This window comes from Cavia porcellus, unplaced genomic scaffold, assembly GCF_034190915.1.
Source record: "Cavia porcellus strain 051 isolate PalLab524CR breed Dunkin Hartley unplaced genomic scaffold, mCavPor4.1 scaffold_26, whole genome shotgun sequence".
NCBI lineage: Eukaryota > Metazoa > Chordata > Mammalia > Rodentia > Caviidae > Cavia > Cavia porcellus.
Window position 1 is genome coordinate 47,930,593 of NW_026947509.1, and position 27,322 is coordinate 47,957,914.

At 36.6% G+C, this 27,322-nt stretch overlaps 1 protein-coding gene and 1 long non-coding RNA gene across 3 annotated transcripts in view; one reads left to right on the forward strand and one right to left on the reverse strand.

The window, feature by feature from the left end:
- LOC106028601 (uncharacterized) overlaps positions 1-27,322 on the forward strand; it is a 148,064-nt gene that overhangs the window by 74,100 nt on the left and 46,642 nt on the right. The gene's annotated exons all lie outside the window — the stretch shown is intronic.
- On the reverse strand, positions 1,400-21,176 carry Myl1 (myosin light chain 1). Of its 2 annotated transcripts, none has more exons than XM_005005771.3 (7): positions 20,926-21,176; positions 9,901-9,928; positions 5,954-6,097; positions 3,874-4,047; positions 3,369-3,446; positions 2,306-2,347; positions 1,400-1,708 (listed from the first exon to the last, which is right to left on the reverse strand). In XM_005005771.3, exons 1-6 carry the CDS (start codon positions 21,040-21,042, stop codon positions 2,319-2,321), a joined length of 570 nt encoding a protein of 189 aa, XP_005005828.1. In that variant the 5' UTR covers positions 21,043-21,176; the 3' UTR covers positions 1,400-1,708; positions 2,306-2,318. The 2 variants fall into 2 exon arrangements, with proteins under 2 accessions (XP_005005828.1, XP_003474246.1); XM_003474198.4 differs by lacking the exons at positions 9,901-9,928; positions 20,926-21,176 and adding exons at positions 10,180-10,204; positions 10,933-11,338.

The following is a 27,322-nucleotide window of genomic DNA, read 5'->3' on the forward strand; positions in this document are numbered from 1 at the left end:
TAGACTGTTGGTTCCAGTCTACTACTCTACATGGTGACCTTCAAAAGTTTTAAATTTAAAAAGTGACATTTTGGTCTGATGTCCTAACTGCGGATAAACACATGAAGAGCTGCGCTGTTGAATATGCCAGCCATGACATTATTGAGTATTTAAATTCAAATCGAATTGAGTTCAAGTGAAGTATTCTTATTTCTTTCTCATTTCAGGTGCTTTTCAGCCACATGGGAGTGTAGGTTACCAGGGGACAGCACAGATCTCGATTTCCAGCTTCACAGAGGGCTCTGTTGGATGGTGCTGTGTGTGATTTCCATTTCCTTGTCGTAGATACAGTTGGACCTCGGGGTCATGGAATCACAATGTACTTCCCTTAAAGGAATCATCATAATGTCCCAGAATTGTCTTGACTATGAGACCGTAGGTTAAATTTCAAGTGTTGACTACCAGACTTGAAGTGACTTTTATTATCATTATTTTTTTTTTGTATTTTTGTATTTTTACCGGTACCAGGGTCGAACTCACGACCACATGCTTGCAAGGCAGGCGCTTATGCCGCTGAGCTAAATCCCCAGCCCTTGAAGTGACTTTTACTAGCTACAAGGACCTTACTAAAACCCCAGGAACTAGAAAAAGTTGTTTCCATTTTCAAAACTCCAGATTGGCATGTATTTTATGAAATTTTATAGTCCCATATTTTATAATTCTCTTGTTAGAGATAACTATCACTCTTCTAAATATTCAATATTAACTTTCAGATTCTGTTCTAATGAAAGAGTGATGTGTGATAGCAATCTGAGATGATCAAGTAAATTTACATTATAAATTTTTCCATCAAATAGTCTTACTATTTTTACATGTGTTAAATACTGAAAAGATATTTGGGGACATGAATGTGCAGAGGAAGGGAGATATAACTGGAAACAGAATATTAATAAATAAGATCTTGAGTTTGATCCATAATCCCACCCCCAGAGAGATTTCTATTTCCCTCTTTCTTATTTTTTTTAAATAACAGCTGGAAGGTCACTTTAAATTTTAACCTTGAAGGTTTTTAGGGAGCAGGATCAAGGGCTTGTTAGTGTTTTCTAGTAGATTGTTACTTAAAGTGAAACTGATAAAACCATAAACAAAAATAACATGCCACTTTGGAAAATCCTGCTTTTACATTGTATTTCCTAAATGGCTTATATTAAAACATCTCTGACCCTGTAAAAATTTTTTTCAGTTCTCTATTTTTCTTTTTCAATAATATACGATTATTTTATTATTCAGTTTTTATTGCTAAGCAAAATACAATGATTCTTTTTATAAGTTTATAAATCAATATTCTGTACATTTAATAAAAAGGTTGACCCTTCAAAAATTAATTTCAAGAAACAAGAAAACAAAAACACAGCATAACTTTTTTCCAGACTGGCAAAAATTGTTTATTGCTAGAGGTTAAAGATGCTTGTTGACCCGTGATGGACAATAGAGTGGTATTGGATTTATGATTCTCAGTATTTTATTCTTCATATCTTATTCAGTGGATACTTGGTTGGTGTAATAGCAGTACATTTCAGTGAAGATCTGAAGGTATATAAAAATTCAGGGAGTCTTTCAGTCTAGAATGTTCCAGATATTTTATTTTTTTCTAATGATGGCATACACCTGGTGGTCAGCCATAGGTGTTATTGAAGTACGATTCCAGCCAGTCTTTCTAAACAATGTTCTGTAAAGGAAAAGAGAAAAGGAAGTTAGAAAATAAGTTCGATATTGATCATAACTGTTCAATTCATGAGGAAAAGGATGTGAAATTCAGAGAAGTCAAAGCACGCCATGGAAGTTTTAAGAATCTGGTTGGAGGTGTTTGAATCTGGACTCTCACAAAATAGTTTTGTAGAGCAATAATTGTTAAAAGTTAATTTGGTTATTCAGAAAGCTTAGTGCCATGCTTTTATTAATATTATATTCCAACTCAGTTAATTAACTAGTCTTTGGTTAGTTGACTCTCAGTCTGTACTCGTCCTACAGTTAAAATGATAGCAGAAAGCTCATTATGTTTTTGCTTGTATATTTATACAAATATGTTCTATTTCTAAGTAGTGCATCTCTAGGATTTGATAATTTTTGGTTCCTAATTAAGAATTATTTAATAGTAGCCAATGCTAATTGTAGGAAACAATGCTCAGTATATCTACAGTATATAAGGTGAAGCTATTCATTTAAAAATTATGGTTGCATCTCGGCCTTTTGGCTAAGATCAAGTGTAATTTAAAACATGCAGTATCAAAAAAGCCTGTGTGATAAAGACAGAACAGGGAGATACCTTGGGAATTCCATTAGACAGACATGATGTGCTTGACAAAAGCTGTGGGTAATACAGACAATGCAGAATGAGAAAACAGACAAACTCAAGGTTCAGATTTGACTTTAATTTCTGGATGACTATCTGCTTGTCCAAACCATATTATTAAATTATTCTTCTGTGTCATGTATTTATAGCAACAATCCAGTGTGACCAGTTGTTCACAGGAAAAGAAGTCAAGTTCAGTCAAGTTCAAAGTGAATTTCTGCTTGACTGAGCACTTTTTCTCTTCCCCTCCTTTTACTATTTTCTTCTATGCTTTTCTTTGATTTTTTCTCTCAGCTGTCAGACTTGGAAAACTTATATTTCAATGAAAGCTATCAACATAGACTTATTGCAGTGTGATTAGAATAGTCCTCTTGAGGGATAACACATTGTGAAATTTTGCTGGAAGTTTTAAAATTTGCAAATTAACTTCACACAAATATATTTTGTATCTTAATTTAAGGTAGTGATTTGCTTTCACACCGTTTGGGTGAAGCTATTTAATGACAGTAGGATATAAATAATTAGCTGGTATGAGATGACTTTTGTAGGATCAAGACCTCCAAACACAGTGAGCTAAGTTTTAATGGCTGCCCTGTCAGTAATTAATTGACTTTCCTTTGGTAACTAAATCTCTCTGGCACCCAACTTCCTCATTTTTATAATTGCTTGATATTAGTGAAAGACTTTGGCATTTCCACAACTTTAATAGTCTACTAAATTTAACACTGACACAAATCCTGTCTATCTCACAGGGACACTGTGAAACCCTAACAAGAAAATACATGTGAAAATACATTTTAAACTGCAGAGCAACATATGGGATTGCTCAGACACACTGGAATCTATCTTTTATCTATTTATCTATATGCATATATATATTTTGGGATCCTCACAGGATTATGTCTTTAGAGCTATGCAAAGGATTCACAATAAATAACTTGAGTATTGATAGAGAAGAAGAAAATAAGTTCAAAAAAAGCCCCCATAACCCAACTAGTGCAAAGCTGCTGATTCCCCAAGTGTGCCCTGGATGTACCTTCATAGTTGATGCAGCCATTGGAGTCTTCCTGACCTGCCATCAGGGCTTCCACTTCTTCCTCTTTCATCTTTTCACCTGTTGAAACAAAGCCCCTTTTGTAGAACTAAGGCCAGATGATATTTTTAATATTCTGCCATAAGTGATCAGCCATGGACTCTTGGAAACCATCATTAAACAGGATACAGTCTGTTTCCTAACCCTTTCCCTGGCACTTAGAGACTGTCCATAAATCAGTTTTGAATGAATGAATGAATGAATGCACATTACCCTTTCGTCACCCAGACTCCAATCTATTAGAACTACTATGCTTCGCCTCTTCGTGGCCAATATATTAAGTGATAATTTCTCTAAAACAAACTCATTGAAATGAAGGCCAACTGAAATTGTCATTGAGTTTTGAGGATTCTTTTTTCCTTTTTAATCTGTAGTCATTCCAAGTCTCTTGTCATGCTGTTTCCTATGCATTCTGTCCCGCTAGGTTCCCGAGATAAATTCTCCTTACCCAGGGTGGCCAGAACGTGGCGGAGCTCAGCGCCCATCACTGTGCCATTGCCTTCTTTGTCAAAGACGCGCAGACCCTCAACAAAGTCTTCATAGGTGCCCTGGTCCTTGTTGTTGGAAATAGCCTGCATCATAGGCAGGAACTGTTCAAATTCAATTTTTTTGGCGTTGAGCTCTAGAAGAAATTGCAGTTTACAGAAAGTTAGTAGCTATCAGATAGTTCTGTTTCCGAATGACAAGTTAAACTTGAGAGTTCATGCTTCATGACTGAAGACTCTTCATACAGCTTAAATTTCAGATGGTAAATGACGAATTATAAAAATTTCATAACAGGCAATAGCATGAGCTCTGGAGTCTCAGAGCCAGGCTTTTACCATCAACTCACCAGTCCACCAGTCCACTAACCCACCAACCCAGCAGTCCACTAGTCCACCATGCCACTGTTCCTCGCTTTCAACTGTGTGGTAGTGGGACAAACTGAATGTTTAGTACATGTTATCTATTATTTTATTATTGTCAATTTTCTACAAATCCCAGGGAAGCACTATAAAATTACACGGGAATACTAAAAACAAGAAAAGCAACTGAACTTTGTTACTGTGTTCTGAGCCTTTGTGAGGCCTTTGATTTTTTTTAACTTAAACAGTTTATAAAAGAAGATTATGAGGAAATTGTGAGTGTCAAATTCCATGGTCTCCTGACTCCTTTGCAAGGTACAGGCTTGGAGAAAATGGAATTTTCTTTAGCATCTCTGACCAGGTAAATCGTATCCATGGTCAGAGTAGTCTGTTCAGATGTACATAAAAGGTTAGAATTATATATTCCTACAGTAAAAATTTTCATGGTCTTCTCTCATAGGATAGAAGTGAACACAGGGAGCAATGCTAGAAAAGTTAATTTGAGTTCTGAGTGAGTCCGTGAAAGAAGAATGTTGAAAAGTTAGACAGTGACGTTTAACAATAAAATTTAGCTGTTGTTGCCTCTCAAACTCTCAGCTACTTTCTGGATGCCTTAACTTAAAATTTCTTCCAAAGAAAACGAAGTGTGAGTAAAATTCCATCAGATCGATTCGGAAGTAAGTTCTTCTTAAAATCAAGATGTGTTCTCCTTTATTAATGAAAGAAGATCTCCACATTTTTAGTTATCAAGGAGAAAATGAGATTATTTAGTGTCCCTTTTTTTCTTTTCCTTTATGGCAAAGATAACACAAATATCGATTTCAGAAAACTTCTGTTTTGTGTCCTTTGTATTTAGAGTCACATTTTCAATAGTTTATTATACTTTGCCATGAACCACTGGGATTAAAACAATTTCCTTGTTCTCAAGTGATGATTGGATTTTTGTATTACGTGAAGGAAGTCCATAATTTTGCCACTAATGTATTTCAGTGATTTTTGTTGTTGTTGTTCTGGGATTTACTTTGGGTGCAGCTTTTGGCTTTGGCTTTACAAATTTTCAATAATTTGAATGGAAATAGAAAATACTCAAGATGTAAGTTTGTCTATTCCTAATTAAGACAGTCGATTATCTTTTAAGGCAGCTACAGACGTGGTGTCAAGGGTTACAGGCTGCCAAAGTCAGCAGGTGTTTTCAGGCATTTCAAAGCGCTACAACTTTATTTCCACTTTTTTAAATCAATGAATAAATTTTCTCTAGAAGTACGCCATTTAATTCACTCAAAACTGTATTCAAAATTGCATTGTGTTTTAGCCACATTTAACATCTTTGTCAAAATGTTTGCTTTTGAAGGTTGGAAGTTGGAAAATGTGTGGGATCCGATATTACTTCATTTCCATGGCAATTACATTCTAAGCATAAAATACAATGATGAAAATGATAGTCTTAGTAATAGATTTTTTTCATTAGCAAGTGATTAAAGAAAGAATAACTTATTGTATGAGGGTAAAAGCTGAGGCTTCAGGCGGCCAAAGAGGCACACTTGTGAGCCCGGTAGGCAGAATTTATCATTTACTTCTCAATCTCTGTCTCCTCTGTCTTACACACACACACACTTCACACTACGCACACACACACACACCTCACAGCATCTCTGGAGATCTTGAAAAGATTGCTGCTGTTACCTTCATTGCTAGGGTTCCCCAGAACCTTCCTGACTTCTGCATTGGTAGGATTTGTGCCCAGTGCCCGGAGGACGTCACCGACCTGGCTTAAGGTGATCTTGCTGTCGCCTGTTCTGTCAAACAGGAGAAACGCCTCCTTGAATTCTGCAAAGAGCAAAGAATCTTCTTTAATTCCTCGAACCTCAATTAACCCCAGCGCTTTCAAGGATTCAGTTCAAACTCTTTTCTGTCTTTAATATCTTTCGCCAACCACTCAGGTTGTTATCTTCACACGCTGCTTTTTGATCTCAAACAAATATCAGCAAACTCTTTTGGGGTTCCTTTTGGGAATTATCTTAAAGCTGTATTTTTGGTTTCCAGCACGTGTTATTGTTAATCAGCTATAAAAGCTGGAGTTCTTCATATATTTCCTTCACCTGCTGGGAAGCAGGATTGGGATAAAAGGTTCTGGAGTCTTGAGAAGTCTTAATAGTCTCCACATAATCTCTCATATAATTAGTAAGGTGAATACAATTTTATAAAAAAGGTTTTCAGTCAGTGTGGTCTTATGTGAGATTAACCCAGATTTCTCAAACTGTAAAGAAAAACCTCCTCTTGAGATACAATTTCCTAAACTGTCCCCTTAACAAGTTTTTTTCCCCTAGAAATCATTTTCTAGGAAAAAGTTAGAAAAGTGAGACAAACCTGTAAGTTCTATGTCATGTAAGCACGTAAAGTGTGCCTCCAGGAGGCTTTTGGTGTGGCTGATTCAAAAGGAGAAACACATTTGGACCAGTTCCTATGAGACTCTCTATATTTCAGATAATACACCTGTGGCATGTTGTTATACCCACTTTAGAATGTCAGTACACATTTTAAATTGAAATGCATGGGAAGAATTGTAAATTCACATGCAATTATAAGAAATATTTCAGAGAAACCCCTTGTGTACTTTGCCCAGTTTCTCCCAACAGTAACATTTTGCAAGATTATAGTATGGTGTTATAACAGGCTGTTCACTGTGGTAGACTCCGTGATCTCATTTAGATTTCCCTGGTGTCCTTGAAATCATTTGTGTGTTGTATGCATGAAGTATGAATTTTAAAGTGTTACCTCTTTTTATCAAAACCACCCAATTTGCCCCTTCTGTTACTTTTTGCCACCATGTTTTGATAGCATTAGTTTTGTCTTTCAAAATGACAATGAAGAAGGATTTAGAAATATGTAACAAAAAGACCAGAAAGAGGGATACTATGAATTTAAAGTCTAGGGAAGTTACTTTAACTGAAACTTTTAAACTTACCAAATAACAAACATTTCCTTGATAGTAGCTTTTTGGAGTTATTAGCAGTGACACTCATAATGTTAGTTCTGAAAGAACGGGTAGGGCTGAAAGCATTCTTTGCAGGTTCTTGGTGATCTCAGCTCAAAGGAGGCTGTCTGGCGAAGTCACCCAGCCAAATGCTTTCACTCTTCCTCACCCCCAATCTAAGACTGCAGTAGACACTACATTCACAAGTAGCTGTAGATCGTGTGGCCAGTTTTCGCTAAAGTCCTGTGTGATTTGGTGTAACATCCTTTCTCAACTCTAAAACAGCATGCTACAGGCCCTGTGGTGTAACAGTCAAATATTATTTTTCATCTTTCTAAAGGACATGTGAGACCGAACTATTCTTGTTACTGGCTCCAGGCTTTCAGGCGCAGAGTGCTGGAGGGCTCAAAATTACCCTCGTCAGATGCTGATGTAGACTTGGGATTTTATGGGCTGTAATGGAATCACTCAGACATGAACTCTTTTGATTTAAAGGCAGAGGCTAGAAAAATACTGATCTTTTGATTCCAGATTTGTAACCTAAGGCTAGTTATTCTCTTGAAGGTGTGGAACATAGTCTGCCGATTACCTCCTGGGGCTACCTGCTTTTTTGGTTTTATATGCATATGTATAAAGGACATTTGGTTGGGAGACAGCCATGCCCATTTATTTAGCATGCTGTTTTCACACCTTGGCGACAGAATGGAGTTGTTTTTACAGAGATTACACTGTCGGTAAAGACTACCTGTTGTCTAGAATTGTATTATTCTAGATCTTTTATGTAATAATGGAATTGTGCTCTGCTCACAAATGTAACCAAGTGGCTCTTGAACACTTAAATGTCACTAGTCTGAGAAAATGGATTTTGAAATTTATTAATTTTTAATTAGTTTAAACTTAAATAGCAGGGGCCAGGGATTTAGCTGAGTGGCATCAGTGCCTGCCTGGCAAGCCTGAGGTTGTGAGTTCCATCCCTGGTACCAAACCAAACCAAACAAATCTAAAACTTAATCTTAAATAGCTTTTGGGATTGGTGGCTACTCAATTGGATAGGACAGGCTTTAGACTTCAGAGTCCTGTAGTTTTCTAGTTTTCTTCTGTCTTACTTTTTTCCTTTCCTTTGATTCAAATAGATGAGCATGAACAACATTCTTTAATCTTAAACAAGAAAACAGAGTAGAGTAGCCCTCATTCATTTCTGAAAGTGTGGTGTTTCTGTTCTTTTCCCGACTCAAAAATGCACCAGCCTATTACACCAAGGTTTGCCCAATTTGTGTGTCTAAAACCTATTTCACGTGTGAACTAATAGGTTTCATGTTCAGCAATAAGTCCCTTTGTCCCTCTCACTGCTCAGTGCCACAGTGGTTTGACAGTCATAAACACACTGTAAATTATATATCTGACAGGACAGGAGCTGATAAAGTAACCTCATTACTATTTAAAAGTGCGTTTGACTCAGATTGTAGTAACTAACTGCTTTCAATAATAAAAAACAGCCCTTGATAGTATAATCTCAAGTGATCTTGAGTCTACTGTAGGGTATTGAATAGTTAAGGCCATCAACTACCATGTAGATAAATGAGTCTGTATTACAGCAGTTTTCATTTTTTTAAATTGAGGTCAAATAAGGCAAACATGGCACAGAAATAGACAAAAGAGTATAAAATTCTTCAGTGAGAGGATGATTTGAACAGGTTCTTACTAGCCACCCATATAAAATATGTCATAAAACATAATAATACATTTGTGACAAACATTCTAATTTATACATTATATAATTAACTCATTTTTACCCTCCTTTCCATAGATGTACTTCTGTCTCAGTGCATTTAAATATTGTGACCATTTCACTCCATGAAACACTCCTCCCTACACTTTCTGATGCAAAAAAGCAAAATCCTACAGAGTATAGGATCTGTTGTCTCCAAAGCCCCAAAGGGGAAAAATTTAATGAAACTGTTTAGAGCTCCTTGAACTTTGAGTCTCCTTGTTAGTAACATTTTATAAAAGAAAGTTCTCATCAGTGTGATCACATACCACATTTTATTTTATTACTAATGCTTTGGGTGTGTTGGCAAGATCGGCCATCTCTCTGGGTGTCTGTGCCATATGTCAGATGTCTAATGCTCCTTCCACAGACCTACGATAAATTATTCCTCCTTCTTTGTCCCTGAATTTGCTTTTATTTTACAACTCACTATGGTGCCCATTAAAATACTGGCACCAGAGATTTAGTAGTTGGGTAGTTTTATAACCAATTTTATTTTCCAAATTGAGCAATTCAGACTTGTTAAGTCTCTCTGCAGAGATTTGGTTAGTAATTTAGCCTTCTAAAATAGGCATCCTTTTGTGGATGTATGTATGTGTGGCACTACCTACTGGATCAAATTGTTTTATTTAAAAAATCAGTGAATATAGGGACTTACTTTGTGGTTTTTATTTTTTATTTGCTAAAATTTTTGATTACTGATTATAAGCAAGGGCTGCAGCATCAACAAGTTTATATTTAGACTGATAGAGAGCGATTTATATTTAGGGTGGCAACACCAGTGAAGCTAATTAGGAAGAACTCAGTTCATCTCCGGGGAGCTGGTTTTCTCTCACATACCATCTTTACAAGTACACACATATTAACAACTACAGCTTTTAAACTTACCATCCTGTTGATCCTTAGAGAACTCGATCTGTTGGAAAGAAATTAATCACAAAGAATATTTTAACCAAACAAAAACTTCCTGATTTTTAAGTGTATCCAGCTCACTCCCTGAATAATCTTCCAAGTAAGCTCCAAAATCAGCCTACTTTTCCGAGTTCAGGCATAGCTTGGACACAAACAGGGTGAGTCACCAAGGAGCAAGCCTCAGAGTTGAGCGACATCTCAGAAACGAGGCAGGGCTCTGCCCGCATCTCCAGCACAGAAACTCAAACCACTTACCGGCAATCTGGTCAGCACTGAAGGACTGCAGTGGCGAGAGAGAAAGAGAAAGAAACAACTAGTATTCTTTCAATGCATTGACAGAAGATGTGTGCTCTCTGCTTTGAGACTTTTAGGAAGCTGTGAAAGTGTCACAGCAATAAGAAGGTGGCCTTAGGATACTCTTAAATCTAGGAATGTAAACATCTATTGCAAAAGACAAGTAGGAGCCATTTCTGTGTGTCTTTGTCAGTGAGGCAATGATGTGATAAATGCAAAAGCAAATGCTTCTTCGAATAATACAATAATCAATAAAGTATCTAAAGTGTTCCTAAGATCCACTAAATTAAAAAAACTTTGAAAAATTGCATTTAAAAGGGCATCTTAAATTTTCCTGCTGTTTCACCAACACATTATTATACTTGTATAGGATACTTAAGCATCAGAAACAGTTTACTTAACTTTGCCTGCCAGACTCACTGGATGTATCTTAAGATCTAATATTTTGCTATTGTCGCCAGAATTTTTTCCCTAAATTTAGATACCATCACCCTCAGCCTAAAGAACTGTACCGGGGAGTAAGATGCTTTGTTCCAGTTGGCATAATAGCTCCAGTTAATTCCTTCTGTTCATCGAAAATCAAAAGTAGATTCTAGCAATTTGTGCTGGCTTATGTTCTCTCCCCACTCTGTCTGTTCTCGGCCTTTCTTCTCAATGAGCGCTTGCCCCCTAGCCGTGTCCTCTACAGGTAGACCGTTCTGTTGCAGGACCCACCATGATGGAGTCGCTGGATGGCAGAACAGAGGCGAAGCTCAGTGCCTGAGGGCTGCTCGGTCCCTGAGTGAGTCCTCTGTCTCTGAGGCTTTCTTTTATTTCTGGGCATGCTGTGACCTCACTGTGAGCATCGGGTTTCACAGGGAAGTGGCCACTCCCCCTGGAGAGTTCTTTAGCTTTCTTAGGGCAAAGAGTAAAAGGGATCTGTACCCTGACAGCTATTTTTAGGAAACCAGAACCTAGGAGTGGACAGCCATGGTGAGACTGAAGCCTGGCAGTACTTTTAAGGTCTTCATCTCCCAGATGTTCGCCAGCAGTGTCTTCTTTTAAGAAGCTGCGTCTTTGTTCAGTGGGGAGGAGCTCAGAATTATTGTCATATTTCAAGCTCACCCCTTGGTGAATTATGTGCTTAGCAAAAAAAAGAACAGATAGCAAATTTTGATATTAGTGGAACTTTTTGGATGGGATGAGCTTGGGGGTTCAAATGGCAACTGCTATAGAAGGAACATCTTCTGAAGTTCTGTCTCTTGAGAGGGCTTGGAAAGGCCACGTCTGCTCTGTGTTTCCCAGAGTTACCCAATGGCAATCCAATCTCCAGTGATCACGCTTTTGTAAACTGCATTCTCACACTATAATCTAAGCAAGCAATGGTCGCAATCTCCAGTTTTTACCATTCTCCTGGCATTAGTTCTGGGTATTTTCTTCTGTTTGTGTTACCTTCATGGTATCTGTCTAATCATGATTTTAGAATTTTTGCGGTTCTATGCAAGAAAGCTGATGGGCTATTTTTGCATTCTTTTTCGTCTCAGTCGTACACATTCTTTTTAAAATTTGCATAAGTTTGCCATGTTGATTCTGTGTCTGCCTTGGCAAATACTTCAGAGCTCAATCTATAGACTGAGAGAAAAAAAAAAACCTCAAGGCAAGACCTGTGGAATGCAAAATTGAGCATTTTAAAGACATCTGAAGAATTAGCCATTCACGAATTTTCATGGCAACTTATCTGAGAGTAGGGAGAAAACTCCCTCCCTGGGCTGGCATTGGAAAAAGCAGTAGTGAAATGATCCGCTCTGGGGTCTCCATTCAAGTTTAGACAAAATCTTTATCAATTTCTACATTTTTAAAGCAGGCACAAATATGGTAGAGATGAATGGAAGTTTGTGGTTTGGCAGCTGTTTTGAAGGAGGATGATCATAAAAAGTATGAAGTCTTTCTTACTTGTAGTGTAGATCTACACTTTCAAGCTTTTCCTCAAACCACTTTAGAAGAAATCAACATTTAAATGTCTATCGTTCTGAGCTCAAAGTTTACAAGTTATGGAAAGATGTCATAGGACCTTACATCCTAAGATGAGGAGTAAAAATATGATTTTTAAATTATTCATACATAGGTAACACATTTTCATAAATATACTGACATTTTGAAAGGTTGAGAAACCTTTCATTGAGAAATGAATGTAAATAGAAAAATTTAAAATGCTTTGAATCATTAAGGGGAAACGGGAGGAAAGGACAGACGTGAGAATTTGTAATTTTTTGTAATTGGAATATCAAGACTTTTGATACACAAAGCTGCCAGAGCAGACTATTTTTGTGCTTTTTTCAGTTTTGTAATTGTATTTCTATAATTGTATCATTTAATTTGAATTGCTTTATGGCTATTACTGAGAACTAGGGCATAGCTTCAGTAAAGCTACAAATACTGAATTAAACATCAAAGTCACCCTACCAGAAGTAAAGGTAATTTAAAAAATTTTATTCTTTTCTTTAGGTAGAAAAATGTCTCCTTGTATACATATAAAATACAGTCAATTTGCATAAAATTTGTAAGATAGACTGGAAAGTCAGCTAAAAACTTGCATTTATGTTATAAAAACTCTATTCCTAGTCACATGGAAGTTTATCATATTCAAAGAGAAGTTGTAAGGTAGTAGGCAATTGTCAAATTATTTCACCATGGCTTTTCTCTTTATCTTTATTGTATAGAAAAGGAGTGTTTAGACCTACTGAGAATATGTTCAACCTACTGAGAATACAAATAGAAATTTGACTCTGTGATTTAACAATCGGGAAGGCCACAGTATAGCTTGGTCTGGACCAAGGGTGGCGAGCCTATGGCACGCACGCACCAGCAGCCTCTTTGTGTCACTGAAAGCTCTAAAAGGTTCGTCATCCCTGGTCCAGGGAATAAGTGATTATTTAAAAGTCAGAAACCTAGAATCTGTGTTCATAGAATGAGTGGGAAATGAAATTTATTCCTAGAACACTTTTATAAATGACAAAGCCTACTGCCATGTTTTCCTTAGTGTTACAATAAAAAGCAGTCAGTCCTTTGGAGAAAGGTGTGATATACAAATATGTCAGCCAGTTTGGGCCTCAGATTGCTGTGCTATTTTTTTTAAATTGGTCTATCTCTCATCTCTCTGGCATGCTCTCCTTTATTTTGTTTTAGAACTGAAATATCCTTCAAAGCTCTGATAAGACCTCCTGATCTTGAAAGAACCTTTTCCTGTCTGTAATGCTTGCAGTTCCTTTCTCTCACTGCAAGTTGCTTAAGCATCCTGTCAAACCTTCTGGGGAACAGTGCCGCTCTTGCAGGCCATGTACTGCAGAGGTGGACCTGGTGTGTTCCTGGGCTAAGCAGCCCCATCTCCAGAGTCCTATGAGCACCTGCTTCAAACATGAATTTCTCCTCTAGAATATTAAATTCTCTGAGGACAGAGACTTTATCGGTTCAGAGGTCACACTGCAGAGAATTTACACACATTGTCTTTCTGTGTTACGTTTCTAACACCTAGAACTGCCCCACATGGAGTCAGCATGCTCATCTTGAATTATTGACCTTTATGTTTCTATACTTCCCTTAGATTTTATATAAATATTTATGATCTAGATGTTGAATTTTCTAACCTTCAATTTATTTTTTAAGGCCTCTTTCTTATTCTAGCTTGCATTTTTTTTTTTTACCTAGACATTTAGTAAAGGCTACATTCCACGTTATCACTGATGTGTTACCATTTTGGGTTTGGATGTAGGTAAGTAGTGGTCGACACATTATTGATGCTAAAAAGAATTTTTATTTTATGTTTACAGTTTTTTAAATTTGTTTTTGCTTTGGGAATCATTTTTCTACTAGTGATCATGAGGTTTGGTTAACTGACTAAAATAAGATAAAGTTAAAAAAATAAAGTAAGATAAAGTTTCTTGAATGGAGAAGTAACTGGTTTATAGGAAAACTGTTAAAATACAGTTAATCTAACAGGCCCTAAACTTGCTGTTTGTTAGGCTTTGGAACGAAGAAGAGCCATAGTTAAAGTTGTCTGGGAAATACATGGTGTTCAGTGCTGGGGGAGAGACATGGGAAGGGACACACACTGCAGCGTGGTCCTCTAAGCACTCCACAGGTCCTGGCAGTATCGCGGGGCCTAAGGCCTGGGCAAGGTGGACCTAACCAGGGCCAGGTTTCAATCAGGAGAACACTGAGGCCTGCAGAAAGACTCCAGGCCAGGATGTATACACAGGTAAACTTAGGAAAATGTCCAGTCTCTTTATTGTCTCACAGAATTTCTAGACCCCACTCTACAAGATCAATAGAAGTACTGTTTTGTAAAAATAGAATTGTGCTTTGGAATAACTCAAGAAAAAGGAAAGGCATAGCTTTTCTTTCTTTTTTTTAAAATGTCAACAAAGGTTATGCTTCGACTGGTTAGTATAATAAACAGGGAAAATGAAGATAAGTAAGAATATAGTACCAGTTCATTTCCTCTGACACAAGAGACATTAGAAGATTGGTCTGGGGAAGTTGATCTGAACTGAGGTAAAACCCATAGCTGTGTTCTCAGCAGGCCTAAACTAGGAACAGATTTCAGTTATCTGAGAGCAAAGACTGGATTTAAAAGTCACAGAATTTAAAACTGTAATTAGTAGACATCTAAGTGAATTTTAATAACAATGTAAAACGGTGACCCAACTCTGTTCTTTTGCGGTATTCTCTTTAGCTTTCTCATGGCTAATAAAACCAATAAAGAAATTTAAGTTTCTATGAAAGTTGTGCTTTCTTTTCTATGTTCATTTCACTGCATGCAATTTCTTTAAGAATCAAATTGTGTTTTTATTGTATTACTCTGTAATTTTAAAATGTGAGCATTGGAAAAATTTTGCATAGTGGTATTTTAGGAAATTGAAAGTATCTGATTTTTTCCTTCCTTGTATAGAATAAAAGTTCACTCTGTCACAATGGGAATAGGTGAATATATTACCATTCTAGGCACGTGAAGTGTTTTGATGAGGTAGGAAGAAAAATAGGCTGTAAATTTTGTTCTGGCTCTTGTAACAAATCATGTGTCTTTTGGTTAAGTAACTCCCCTAGAGTATTGTTCCTCAGTAGGTAGTATCAATTATTATGATTTCTAGGGATACTTATGAGTCCACCATATTGCAAATTTTCATCCTTTTGTTAGTGGAATCTATCTCAACTCACTTTGTTTCTATATTTTTTTTTTCATGGAAAATGCAAGGTACCTAAAATTTCAGTAGATGCCATTGTTTTAAGGTAGGTTAGATAAAGAAAAGTTAAGGAAAATATAATTGCATAGGATTATGTTCAAATCAGTTGGATTTTTATAAATAGGATGCAGTGTACCAGTAGGTACCTAATAGGTAAAATATACTTCATTCCATACAATAAAAGGAAGAATAGAAAGTTACGTAGATATGGTTTTACTTTTAGGCAAACTTTCTTACTTGATTTAAACTCATTACCATTAGTTTATGACCAGAATGGCCAGGATTTGTCACCTATATAATTTCAATTTTAACTAGTATAATTGAATCCGTTCCTATTTTTGTATTATAAATTTTGCCCTCCAAATACTGGATTTGGATGAAATAAAACCAGACTGTAAAAGTTAATGTGGAAATAAACTATATAAGATCTTGTTTTCACACAAAAAGTATTTTGATCAGAAGAGCAGAGGAAGAAAGTGTAGTATCAGCAGACTAAATATAATCCGTTCCACAATTTCCATGAGTCAGATGGTGCTTAATACTACGTAATTATGGAACAACTTTGAAAGACAACTTGCCTGGGGGCTCATTTGCAGCACTGAAATGTCAGGAGCTAAATTTGGTGCTGTCTCTGTGTGGTCTCCTTGTCTTGCAAAGAATTCATTATTTTAAAAATGAACAGTATTCTCCACTATTGGTTGGTGAACATATTTGTGCCTTTGTGAACTGCATTTTACTTTGCAAAGTTATAATTCAGTTACGTAGGATGCAAAAGGTAATTCTAGAGAAAGTTACAACATGCCCTAAGATGTCTTCTCACCCCAGCCCACCTGTTCTCTTCCTTTACACTGTAGGAATGTGAAAGATGAAAGCTGATACTGATCCCTAGCAATGGACTCAAATAATTTTTGGTTTGTTCCTGAGGTTACACTATACTAGAGATGAGTACCTAGTGTAATTGGCTGTCATTAACATTAAAAATTAATTTGTACTTTTGAAAGGCCAGAATAAAAGAAGCCTATAAAGATAACAGAAACAGCTTCCTGTTTTCATGTATTTTTTCTCAATTAGAAAGAGATGTTCTGTTCCTCACACTGGTTAAGATTTAGCCATGATAGTCGAGTGGCTTTGCATGTCTGCCTATCCTTCTAAACAATATCAGTTGGAATTTTCATTTAAATCATGCTGTTTACTTGTAAGCAAAATAGAGATTTTGTGCTCTCAAAATATTACCTTGGTGGCAAGACTTGAAAGTCGGACTTGATGTGTAGGAGTGTTAAATAAAACCGAAACAAAATCCTTTTAATACTCAATGTTGCATTGCATTTTACAGTATTTTAATGTCTCTTTCCCTTTATACCTTTTTTTGGGAAGTTGAACAAAGTGTCCAGGAGACCTTCGTGGTTGCTAAGATTTCACCCCTCCTTCTGTAAAAGAGAACACCTAACTTGTCAGCAGCAGGTGCTTGGATACGGGGAAGCTTTGCAGAATGCACCACGGGGTCAAGGCCTGGTGAGCTCGCACATATGTGCCTGTCACTCCCCCTTCTGGCCACACAAGACCGTGCAGGGTAATGCAAGACCCGTGCTGCCTCATGTCTTTGAGAGCCAAAGAGGCTCCTTTACACATTCTTAGAATCAGCAACACACTCATTAGAAACCAAAGGTAGCTTAGGACATGCTTAATACACTCCGCTCTGTATTTGGTCTGCTGAGCTAAGTCTAGCTTCATCATTTAATTATTAGATCACGAGCATTGTGTAAGCTCGGTTTCTTTCCTTGGAAAACAGTAGTGATGGCTTCACTGTAATGTTGTGAGTATCACTTAAGATAACTAAGCATATATTCACAATGAATATTGAAAAAATTATTATTGGTTGACACAGATAGATTTTCCTACAAATCATGATGCATATACAACTCTACGTTCCCTGAGCTCTTGGACTCCTCGAGAGATCTACTTTGTCCATTACGTTGAAAGTAGAAGTCTGCCCAAGCCCATAGTCAGTTGTTGTTTTAAAATTTGTGGTTTGGTAGAGTTTCTGTCAATGCATTTTGTACCAGTACCTCTTTCTGCATGTTGCCTGCAGTATTCAGTCAGGGATGACCTGATAAAGCGGTGACTACAATGAGAATTTATATGCAAGTACCACAACGGGAGAGATGACAAACTTCCGGTCACACAGCAGTCTTGACACATTAGCTAACACATGCGTCATGCAAAATGTTCACTTCCATACTGAAGATCCTTTCAAATCATTTCATTACTTACTGACTTTCATGGTTTTACCTAGAGGCAACTAATACTTATCCTTTGTGTGCATTCACGGCTATTTAATGTGCTTATGTTGTCTTTAATTTTGCCAGTGCTCTTTAAGGCTGGTCCTTTCAGCCATAAATCTCAGCTCTCTGAAAGCAAGGATGCTTCAGACCACCAGGGACAATGACCTTAATGTTCAAATAGCAGCGGAGCTTTGTTTTTGAAAAAGAGACTCATGGAAAAATCTATGGGTTTAAGACATCAGGTAAGCATTCCCTCAGAGAATATTGAAGCTTTTGAATCTCTACAACTGAAGCAATGTTCTAGATACATAACTAACAAATTAGGAAATCAGGTGATTATGCGTGTAAGAGACATGGTAAAACTAATTAATTGTATCCAAGATTCTTCAGCATTTATGAGGAGTCAAATAGGCAGCTATCAAATACAGTATATTTTAAGACAGAACATAGGTCTTAAATGGGAATAATATTGAGGGATTAAATTTTACCACTGTTGTACACTACATAAAGATAATTACTCTTAAACTCCTGCAATTCTCAAAGTTTAAAGGATGGCCAGATTTTTAATCTTGTATGATTTATGCAAGTTTATAATCCAATTAAACTTTGTTCTTTAGTTTTCAGGCAGTTAATGAACACATATAACAGCTCTATTAATTCTTGAAGTTCATTTTCTCTGCTTGAAAAAAGTTTGTAACTTATATGAGGTACTCTATCTAGAAACATCATTAAGTCATTACATCATAATATGAAATGTTTTAATGTACTTTTTAATTAATTCTGTTACCTACTGGGATGAAATCACATTGTATAATATTCTTGAGTTTCATCACATTCTTTGGCTGCTAGAAGACTTCCAAATAGGTGCTGGTTTCATATAGACGAAAGCAAGTCATTGAAGGCACACTTAAATTCCTTTACAAAAATAGGATAGTTTTATTTCTTTTCTTTATTTCTCTTTCAATTAGAATGGGGCCCCTGAATCTGAATGGAAGATAAAGGTTAATGTCTTTACATTTTTTCAAGGTTGTGTTTTTTTTTTTTTTTTTTTTTTGGTACCGGGGATCAAACTCATGACCTCATGCTTTCCAGGCAGGCGCTTATGCCACTGAGCTAAAACCAACCCTCAAGGTTTATTTAATTGTTCCTGTTTGCTTTGTCTTCTTTATTGGAATTTATCACATCTCTTGCTCTACACTGAAATAATGGTGGTGGACCATGGCACACTGTTACAGTGAACCTCTCTGGGTATAATTCTTTCTTAGCTGTTCTGACTCATTCTAAAATTAATTCCACATATAGATGGAAGGATAAACGTTTTCAGTGTTCAGCCAAGTGCCACTTCTTTGCTGACTACAACAAGCAGCCTGGGTTCCCAATGACCTAAGTGATGTTTTGTCTTTCTTAGCAAATTCTTACCTGTCAAACTAAATTTGTATTCATTTGCTGTGCTTACACAGTTCCTCGAGGAGGAAAATAATGCCTGTTTTCATTAGTGAGATACTTAATTTTCTTCCTGGGTAAGGGACATACATTTTTTCTTTTACAGAAATGTATGATCTCAGATACAAAGAGATGATACTCTCTATAAATCACAATAAATACGAAGGAGAATAGCTTTGACACTGATTCATCTCTAACATTACTATGAAGTAGAGAGTTAAAGAATAAGGACAAGTGTAATTATTACAGTGAGTGTTGTCAGTGTGCATCTATAATGGTGTATTAACTGAGATTGCTAGACATGAAAATTTTGTTTCCTCTTAATTAACTGTATGCCTGCAGTCTTCAAGATAAAAAGAATAATCACTAGAAGATTTGACATTCATTTCTCCTCTTAAATGGATATTTGTTCATAAAAGTTCCTAATCACTCTTTGATTCAATGGCCAATTTGTTTTTCAGATATGACTTCAGGTACCTGAAACCTAAGATTAAATATTTGTGATAATATCTTCCTACTTTGAAATATAAATTCTCATATTTAACTGGAATGCTATAAAATGTGAATATATCTATTTAATTTTGTCAGATCTAAGAGTGATTCTAATTCAGTATTTATTTCAGTCATAGTTTAAAAAACCTATGACTGTACTAAAATGGCCAATAAAAGGTTTATTTGTAGGTCAGTAGTATAGATGAAAGGTATTAAGTTAGCAAAATTCAGATTTATTACATGTAGAACTTTTGGCTTTGTGTAAAGATCACTTCATAGACTTTCACTCGTTAACTTTCTTTATAAGATAGGGTTCTTCAGATGAAGATTTCCACACTGTCATTTGGACCAATCAGAGCCCAGTGGGTGAGGGGAAGGCATGCATTTGACGGCATCCATTCTGTCATTTTTCCAAAAGCAGATAAACTTTTGGGAACTGAAAATCTAGATCACAGCAAAGCGTTGATACAAAAATTAGTCACATTCTCCTTAGCTCAAGATCAATATGCCAAAGCTCAAAGATGTATGCTAAAAGCCATATGAACAACACATTTTAAAAGAGTTTGGGTTAGTTTCATTTCGAAGCACCTCAGAAGTTCAGAATTAAATACCGCACATAAATAAAAGTGATGACAGTTAGTCACTGAAACACTTGAGTGCATAGTTCTCTGCATGAAGATCTCATTTAGTGTTGTATCAAATTTTTACTAAGCACAACTGAAAGGAGAATTAACTTGAATTGCACAAATCTTCACTTCCTCCATTTAAATAAACAGCTGTCATATAAATACATCCCTGACGACTGCGAGGTCAGCTGACTATAAACTTAGGAAAGAAGAAAGGCTAAAACTTCCTTTTTAGTGTAGCTTTAAGTTAAGAGGTTTGGTCTATATAGAGATTTCTTTTTTTTAAAACACTGGTTTAAATATTTATATATGCAACACCATTACGATCATACACTGTTCCCTTAAATTGCAGTTTGACAATTTAGGGAAAAATGAAAATTTGAGAACAACAACCATAATAACAAAAACAGAACAATCAGAATTTCTGCAGGTGATACTACACTCAGTAATTTTACTGAAATTTTATTCTACAGTTTATATCTTTTTAAACAGTATTCTTTTCTTCCAAAACGTACCAGTGCCCTGAGTAATGCCATTCCCATTCCTCTCCTTGAAAAAAAATACGCTGTACCACTTTGTCAGGTCCTAGAATTCCCTACCGTTGAAAGATGTTTCAGTGACCAAACAGTTCATCCACCGAGTTACCTTAATGGAAGAGAGGTCAATTTTTTCTTCTTTGGGAGGGGCTGGGGCTGGTGCAGGTGCCGGGGCTGGGGCTGGGGCAGCAGCAGCCGGTTTCTTCACGTCTTTCTTTGGTGCCATTTTGTTTAAAAGGATGGGTTAAAAAAAGAAGGAGCTCCTCCAAAAGAACCTGTCAAAATGATACCGGCAGGAGGAGTGCTGGTTCGCTTGACCCACAGCCCAGTGTCTTGATGGGGGACCCAAGTGTTACACGGTACAAGGGCGTGTATATATATTTCACTTAGTGCCTTGCAGAGTCTTGACCCTTGCGGCTGGATTGGACAGCTCACCAGGAGAGGGGGTGGCATTCCGGCTCGGACTATAAATGGAATCTAAAGGGTCAGGGCTTCATCAATGTTTTAAACGCCTCTTACTTTTTTTTTTTCCACCTCCATATATAAAGGAGAAAGAGAGATGACAAAGCCAGCTTGGGATCCTTTGGTGACAGCAGGGAGGTTGACGTACTCTCTCTTGGTAGAATTACAGTTCTGTTGAAGTTGTAAATCTTTTTTTTCCCCATGCCTAAGAAACTTGACTGAAGGATTCAATTTCAATTTGGAATTTTGGCAGGGAGTCTCACTAACATTCACCCCGCGCCTTTGCTCAGGCTCCTCCCTCCTGGCCATCATTTTGCAAGAAAATGTTGGTCAGCAAAGAGGTGGTAGTGTTTAAAAATAAAAAGCAGATGTATAAGGAAAGCCAAGTCTTAAAGAGGTTTCCCTTCTAGGGAGCAGGAGCCCTGGTTCTGCCTCTGTCTCTCTGTCTCCCTCTCAACTGTTTTCCTTTCTGAATGGTGTAAAATCTGACTGTCACTTAAATCTTTTAACTGTACTGGAGGGATGACATACAGGAAAAAGGGCTTTATCAATTCTGTGAAAGTTCTGGTAACTGCTTTTCCTTCTCTGCCCTTGGCTTCCTCAGTGTGAAGGATAGATTCATAGTTGAGAAGTGTAATGTAACCAACCAGTGGACTCTTCATAGCTGTGTAAGCAGCAGACCTTTCCAGAGAGGGAGTTTTAGTGGTCACTTCTTCTGAGTGGTCACTTCCTCACTTCTGTTGCTTTAACTTGAGAGACGTTTAGTTAATGAGTGCAGTGGTTGTGTTTAGGAAAACCAAATGGTACTTAGTTTGAGATTTTGAAAAATGAGCATATACATTATAATAAGTGTATATATGCATACATCTTCATGTATAGATATGCATTTTATGTATTTCACTTATTAAATATAGTGATGCTTGATGACAGTGATTCATTAGCCACTTTCTTGTGACTTGGTATAAAAGCATTCCCAACATGGAGAAGGATACTCTTCCCTTTCACATATTATCACTAAGAGAGAGTAAGACTTTATATTAGCAATTATTCACCATAAGGTACTACTGAGGCACAGTTAATCAGCGTCCTTCTTTATTGTGGTAATCAAGTTTACTGAATTATTTTACCCACATATCTTCAGGGAAAGTTTTTAAATCATTCTTTATAAAATAATTTTAATTTGATACATAAAACAAACAATTATATCTGTTAATAAGGTACCATGTGCCATTTCAGTCCATAAATACATTGGGCCATGCAGCTTGAGACTATACTCATAAGTGAAATAAATCAAACTCACGTGTATAAACACCAAATAGTTTTGCTAGTGTAAGATGTGGTTAGAATACATAAAAGTATGTGGTAATCATGATTCCCTATTATATTGCTTTGAAGCCTTATAATGTTTTCATTCATTAATTGGAATGGTTTTATTCTGGGTTGTTTGATTTTATTGACTGTGATAGTATGAACAGCTATTTTGAAGAAAACAAGACATTATATAGCTAGTGCTGATTTAATATCATCTTGTTTTGAAGTCCCATCAAGCTTTTGTTCTTTAGTCTCTATTGGTTTTATCATGTTGCATCTTACTGGATTTTATTATATGTGATAGTTTAAACAAAATTTTTTATAGACAAGGAGATAATATAGAAACCATTGTTCGTTTTCTGTTAGTTGGTTCTAAATACCCTGTAATAGTTTCATTCTCTTGAATGGTTTTACACTGTCTTGTTATGTTTGATGCTATAGTATACGAAGGTATACTCAAATATTTCAAGGAAAGAGACACTATGGTAACTACTGTTATGTCAGGTTATTTTGTGGTGAAACACTATGTTGCTTAAATTGCTCTGTTCTGACTTGTGCTGTTATGTCCTCTTTTATCTTAGTCTCCTTTTTTTAAATAAAAAAAATTAAAAAATACTTTGGGTCGCAGTTTATGTGCATTTGGTTCCCGAGATATTTATCACTTCTCTATGGAGCAAGCTTCCAACATTATTTCTTCTAAGTGTGGAGCTGTGAAGCACAGACTGCTGCCTGTGCCGCTGTACCGCGCAGTAGCATCCCCGCACTGCTTACTTCTAACGACAACTTAGTAGCCACTGGTCAACCTTCCCTGTCTTTCCTTCCTTCCTCCTATTCATCTGAGCTTCTAGTAAGCACCATTCTACCCTAGGTTTCAAAGAGATCATTTTTATTTATATTCCACACTTAAATGAATGATGTCCTGTGGTCATGTGGTCAAGGTCTTTGTGCATTTTGGAGAAAATTATTTTTGGTCCTCCTGAGAGCCAGAAGAAAAATTGAAACAACAAAATTAATCTTTGTGTTTATTAATTGACTCACCCAAAATGTGTTTTAGCTTTGTAATGTTGCCAAAGATCATAATTTCTACTTTAAGCACTCAAATACTCAACCCCTGAAATGGGAATACTTTATTTTCATGTTGAGAGGTTAAATGATTCAACCCTATTGTGTTATATGTCTAAATTCCTTTGTATTATCAAATATATGTCACAGGTATGTGAATTCATAGAGAATAATGCTTTGCTGCCGAGTTTTTTTTTGCTTTGAAAGTAGACACCACAGATATAGAGTACCATTCTTATCCCACTGAGGGTACCTGCTGTCAACATGACTGCTGTGTGTAACCTTGGCCATGTAGGTTGAGGTAGCATTTGGCAGCCCAAAGCCATAACCTAGGCTGGCCATGAGAATGCTGCTCAGACCAAAATTGAGAATCTGTAAGATATCTGACAAATAAATTCTGCCACGGTTACCCAAACCAAGAAAAGCCTGAGAAACTGTCATAGCCTGGATGGACACAATGAAACATAATGAATAAATGTACTGTGATGCCTTCAATAGGACTGTCATAAAAAGGATATTAGATAAGGTAGCATTTCAATATTGCTTTATTGGTAAGGACAGGTATGTTAGGGATACAGGAAATTTAGTGTGAAATAGGTGGGAACTCTCTTAACTTTCTTATTACCCTTTTGTTAATCTGAAAATATTGCAAAATAAAATGTTTATTTGCACCAAAAAATCAAGAACTTAGTACAGAATAGTTCTGTCTGAAACCAGAGAAGACAATCTCCTGATTTACTTCCTGCTCCGTCTATATCCTTCCGTGTCTTTGGTCAGGTATACTATGTTCATGATTTATAGTGTGGAGACCTTTTTGAAATGGTACTATTTATGTATTTTAGGGCTTGTTTATTATACATAGGAAGTATTTGTAGAGAATTTATAGGTTTTCTGAAATTATAATCCTACAGTAACTTAATTTAATGCAATAGCTAGAATCAATGTCTCTTTAAATGTCTTTATATTTCTCTCTTGCCCTGTATGTGGGTGCATGTGACAAGACTTACTTGTAAGGAGAAAAAAGGGTAACAGCTGAGGATTCGTGTTCTTAGTGACAGCTGACATGCTCGGTGCCTAGATCTTCAAGTATTCCTCATACTTAACTGTACCATGTGTAAGCTTTTTTAGATGCTTACCAGAGCACCGAGGAATGGCAGAGAAGGGAGAAATCTATGCCTACAGGCGGTTCATCAATTCTGTCTTCTAACGTCATTGTTTATTTTACCATAGGGTTTGTTAGGTGACTAAGATTTGTCACACTTCAATGTATTTCTTGTTTCACTGAAATACATTCTTGTCTTCTGTTTGGAGAGGTTAGGCTCGAGAGATAAAGCCCAATATATGAAGATGAAGATTCCTTTTCATTGGGGCTGGGGATTCAGCTCAGCGGCATAAGCACCTGCCTTGCAAGCAAGCAGTTGTGAGTTCGATCCCCGGTACCGATAAAAAGGAAAAAGACAAAAAAAAAAAAAAAAAAAAAAAAAAAAAGAAAAAGAAAAAAAGATTCCTTTTCATTTAACTGGTCCACCTAGCAGTGATACCTTAACCACTTATGAGAAAACCACAGGCGTTTAGCTATTTCTCACATATTGATCACTTTTACAAGCCTGGCATACATTATGGTATATGAGAGGCATATACCTATTATATGCTAGGTATTACTAAGTGAGCAGGTTGGACTTTGCTTCAGGTCTCTCGGAGAACTGAGAGGAATGTTTGAAAGGGTATATGCATGGGGTCTGAGTCCACGTAGTTTGGAAAAGCTGACTTGTAGGCATCAACAGAGCCCCATAAGGAAAGATGATTGGGTTGAGAGCCAAAGGCACAGAGAACTGTGTCAGTGAAGGTCGGGGGAGAGGAGCTCAGACAACAGAGGCACAGTGTGCAATGCATGGCGTGTATGCTGATAATTGTATCAGGAAATGTTAGAGCAAAGTTTTAAAAGGGGGCAAAATTGCAAAGTAGATTGGAAAGGATTATAGCAATTGTATTTTCTGTTGAAGGAGAAAGAGATTTAAAATTTATGTATCTAATTTTATTTTTAAAAAAATTTTTAATTTTAAAGAGAGGAAAACAATAAAAGCAATGATACAGAATTTCAAAACAAGATAATAGGAAATTTACAATGGTTAATGTATTGCATATTGCTATGTTCAACTTAGTTGCTCAAATTGCAAGACAAAGGTATGCAAAACTGGTCAAATAATATAAGCACAACTTGTTCTTTTCAATGAACTAATAGAAATTAGTAGTATAATTTTCCTATCTTGTGCATATATGTGTATATATATATATTCGCTTCCTTTTCTTCTTTCCCATCCAGTAACTCTTTCCTTTTGAGCAGTTTCTTCCCCTTTCACTTTCAGAATATCTGTTGTACATTCTGGATCTTATTTACTCTTTCAGTCTCTTACACAATGCAGACAATATGATGTTTATACCTGCGAGTCTGATTTATTTGACTTACGAGTGTTGTCTCTAGTTACATCCATTTTCCTATAAAAGCCTCGAGTTTGTCCTTCTTTGTGGCTGAGTAGTACATCGTTGTATAAAGATGCCCTATCTTTTTTTGTCCCTTCCTCCATTGATTGGTATTTGAGTTGATTCCAAGATTTAGCTATAAAAATTGTGCTGTTGTAACCCTGGCTGCACACATTGTGTGTGATATGATGGTTTTAATTCTTCTGGGAAAATACCCAGAAAGGGAATAGTTGTGTTGAGTGAAAACTTTAACCCTAGTTTTCTGAGGACTCTCCCCGCTGATTTCCACAGTGGTTGCACCAGTCTACACTCCCACCAGCAATGGACAAGGGTTCCTTTTTCCCACAGTCCCTCCAACATTTGTTATTGGTTGATTTTTTTCATAATAGCTATTGTTTCTGGGGTGAAATGGAATCTCAGTGTTTAATTTTCATTTCTTGAAAGACCAGTGATGTTGAAAAATTTTCACATATTTATTTGCCATTTGCATTTCTTCACATGAGAAGTGTGTCTTCATCTCAGAGGCCTATTTTTGGATTGGGTTTTTGCATTGATTTTTTTCAAATCTTTATATGTTCTAGATAAAAGCCCTTTGTCTGAGAGACAGTTGGCTAAAATTTTTTCCCACTCTCTGGGCTTTCTTTTTTCTGTGTTGGTGATTTCCTTCTTCTTTAATTTTGTGTATGACCCATTGGTTTTTCAGGAAGGTTGTATTTAATTTCCATGTGTCTATGGAGTTTTTGCAGTTTCTTTTGCCATTCATTTCCAATTTCAGGGCACGATGGTCAGATAACATGCATGGCATAATTTTAGTTCCTTTGCATTTGCTTATGGGCTATTCTTGTCATTGTGTATTTCAAAAATTTTTATTTTGTTTTTCACATTGATCCTTGTGAGTTTTTATAGCAGGTAGCTGTATCCTAGTGCCAAGTCCTCTCTAGGAAAAGGCTGTCCTCAGTGATGTCTTCTCTGTGTAGGAGGTTCCTGGCTTGTGTCTGTTCCCAGATCCTAACTTCCCACTAAATTAACAGTGAGATGTTGGTATTTGTTTGGCTCAGCCCCAAGTTCTTTGTTGCTGGGCTGTGGGGAGTTTATTACCCCAAAGCTTCCCAGTGTTATTGTAGAAGGGAGAACACCTGCCTACAGGAGATAGGACATCCTGGCTTACGCAGTATAACTAGCAATAACGA

What these genes read in the sequence shown, in the direction of transcription:
- Myl1 (XM_005005771.3), bottom strand. Translation starts at nt 21,042, where the DNA reads ATGGCACCAAAGAAAGACGTGAAGAAACCGGCTGCTGCTGCCCCAGCC. An exon ending in GGGGAACCCTAGCAATGAAG is followed by an intron (nt 4,048 to 5,953) that starts GTAACAGCAGCA and finishes AATTTCTTCTAG; the next exon opens with AGCTCAACGCCAAAAAAATT. An exon ending in CCACGTTCTGGCCACCCTGG is followed by an intron (nt 3,447 to 3,873) that starts GTAAGGAGAATT and finishes TTGTTTCAACAG; the next exon opens with GTGAAAAGATGAAAGAGGAA.